The sequence below is a fragment of the Fibroporia radiculosa genome, assembly GCF_000313525.1.
Source record: "Fibroporia radiculosa TFFH 294 genomic supercontigs, scaffold3030, whole genome shotgun sequence".
Classification (NCBI taxonomy): domain Eukaryota; kingdom Fungi; phylum Basidiomycota; class Agaricomycetes; order Polyporales; family Fibroporiaceae; genus Fibroporia; species Fibroporia radiculosa.
The window spans coordinates 3,719-6,496 of NW_012133670.1; the positions used below are offsets into that span (position 1 = coordinate 3,719).

Sequence of the window (2,778 nt, forward strand, 5' to 3'; positions counted from 1 at the left end):
CTGCCGCCAGTGGCCACTCTGTCCGACTCGGACTCGGAACCTCATCGGAGCGCAGGGTATGCGATGCTTATGTGCTCACGCTGTGCTCAAAGCTCCGAGACGTGGCGGGCGTTCAGAATCCGAAGCATATGGAAACAGGAACTGATATGCTCGCTGAGCGCTCGATCAGCCACAGACATCAACCAGCATGGCGTTCCAAGCCCGATTTTTCTGAGACCTCGAATACCCCGTCGAGTGAATCGATCTCGGGTTGGCTCGCGGGGACATGATACTTGCGATTGGTTCATAGCAGTGGTCGAGTTGAACCATTTCAAGAGTACATACAATCTCGGACAGCTGATAGACGATCACGACCAAATTGATTCACCCTTGTACTAACGTACCTCATACGAGCCTGTCGGCGAGGCTGTCTATGCGACGCGCGAGAATGTCGTTGCCCGCCTCTACATTACCCACCTTCGAGTTCTCCACCAACACCCACGTCTTCATCCACCATCGTCGTTCCCTAGCCCTCCCCGCCTCTGTACTATCTTACTAGAAGCGCAGTGTCCTGATGCATTCATCTCAGCGTCCCAATACATGTTTCCCGCTCACACAACGAGGTATCTGGTTGTTCAAGCCCTCTTAGACACTCGCTAGACCCTCAACAACATTGGGCGAGTTGCCGGGGGAGCAGGAGGAGCAGGAGACAGAGTTGGAACTCGTGAGTTTTCCCGCGCGCCCGCTCACTCACTTCTTTGTTATTCAGTCGTGTGGTCCAAAAATATTCTTCAGTAAGTGTTATTGAGAAAGTAGAAAAGTAGAGCCTTGTGTCTCACACAAACTTTGAAATAGAATTATGCTGATTTATTGGCCTACTATTGGGGGACGTGCCATAAGGACACAGATATGGCACCACCGGATGCGTACACACGCCGAACGCTCCTCTCATTTTGTGTTCCCCACGGTGATCATGCTGTTTCGGTAGGAATCTATCATCCGGCCAAGATCGGCTCCATTTATTGTAGACCTAGCTGTATACAATTCTTCATGGAATGCCAAGCACTAACTTTACTTGGGGGCGATTCGGAGAGAGCGTTCAGACGTCCGCGAAGCTGTGCTGTTGTGGAAATAGTATTCATCCGTTTAAGATGATGGCGGGGAAGACGCTGTCGATCGTTGATTTACTTGGGCCATTCGCGATATCTCTAGGTAACTAGTCCTCTAGAAACAAGCTTCGTACTTGAGGCACTCGCTTACGAAACTGTCTACTAGAGACAGGACTTACCGGGATATTTTGCGAAATGGTTACTTCATGCCCGTGATCTTTGACAGTGCCGCGGAGGCAGAATCGACTGACATTATTGGACATTTGACACTACGTGGTCTCTTCCGATCGGGATGGTGGATCGGCGTACTCACCTCTATGATGCGCTTAGTGGTTTTGGGCTATGTTATGTGTGCACGTTCAGTCTCATCGACCCGTAGCCTGAGGCGCGTATGCAAGGATAAAAGCCTCGGCCAGAGATGGTGAGGATCATCCCATAACAGAACGCGTTCCACATATTCCATCCAACAATCACATCTCCCTCGACATGTCTCTTACTGCTTCTACCCGCGACCATCCTAAGGAAAATCATCTCGACCATCCCAAAGTGGATCCCACCGTCCATCCCAAGGCAAATCCCATTGTCCATACCAAGCCAGATCCCATTGTACTTCCTGGAGATGGTCACGTTGATCATCCTCAAGTCGACCGCGCCGACCATTTTATTAAAGATCATGTTGATTGTTCGTCGTACTTCATCATTGATTCTCATTTCAACTGATCTATTTCCGTTAGCACTTAAGGAATGGTTGTTGGAACACATTTCCCACAGCGACAAGATCGCCGTGCGCGGCGTGTCGAGAGATGCCAATGCCATACCCTTTAATGTCTTGCTATTCAGGCACGTTGACGTAAGACGTTCTGCAGCTTACCATGAACACACCTTGATCCTGCTCCTACGTAGATTGGTGGTAATGTTGATGTGCATAGTCTTAAAGTCGATGTCGATGTTCACCTCATTGTCCCTATCCTCGGAAAGATCGAGCTTGGGTCGGTAAAAGGCAACATCGGGGATGGCCTCACTTTAAACGTCGATGTCCACCTCATCGCTAGCGGATCGGTTACATTCAAGCTGATGCACTCAAACCAGTTGTGGGCGGACATCGTGCTGAAGACTAAAGTCGGAAATTGGAACCAGACCGAGCACTTGGTTGATTTACCGTAAGAATACTTCAAATATGCGTGTATATTCTGCTGATTCGATTCCAATCTTCGATTTTAGCAAGCTTTGATAAATTATGAAGGTCCATATTGATCTAAGTCGATACTATGATATCATGCATGCGTTCAATGTTACTTTTTTCATTTCACACTGCTGAGATTGACACGGCGCCATACTATCATATTCCTGTATTTGTAAATGTGCGTCTCCGAGCTTAACCTTCCTTATGTTACTCCTGTCAGTTCCCTTGCATTCATTCACCGGTGAAGATAAGGGAAACATGAGTGCTTTCTTCCATTCCAATCATCACTGAAATTAATTTATGGCTGAGTCAAACTTGCTGCGCGAACAAGTCCACCTTGCGCCAGTACGCACCTCAGTTCTCAGCAACATACACCAATTTAATACTCTACACGATTTTACACGTACACATGTGCTAGTCAACTTGTACATACTAAGCATACTCCGCGGTGTTCTTTTAACACGTCCAGTCAAGACCAGCATGATAAACCTATTGCCATTCCTCTAA

The 2,778-nt window shown here is 47.9% G+C and overlaps 1 protein-coding gene across 1 annotated transcript; it reads left to right on the forward strand.

Moving 5' to 3' along the window:
* Positions 1 to 1,574: 1,574 nt before the first annotated feature.
* Positions 1,575 to 2,252, forward strand: FIBRA_08793 (uncharacterized protein; the record flags this gene model as incomplete). Its single annotated transcript, XM_012330414.1, has 3 exons — positions 1,575 to 1,770; positions 1,823 to 1,938; positions 1,992 to 2,252. 3 exons carry the CDS (start codon positions 1,575 to 1,577, stop codon positions 2,250 to 2,252), a joined length of 573 nt encoding a protein of 190 aa, XP_012185804.1.
* Positions 2,253 to 2,778: the final 526 nt, after the last annotated feature.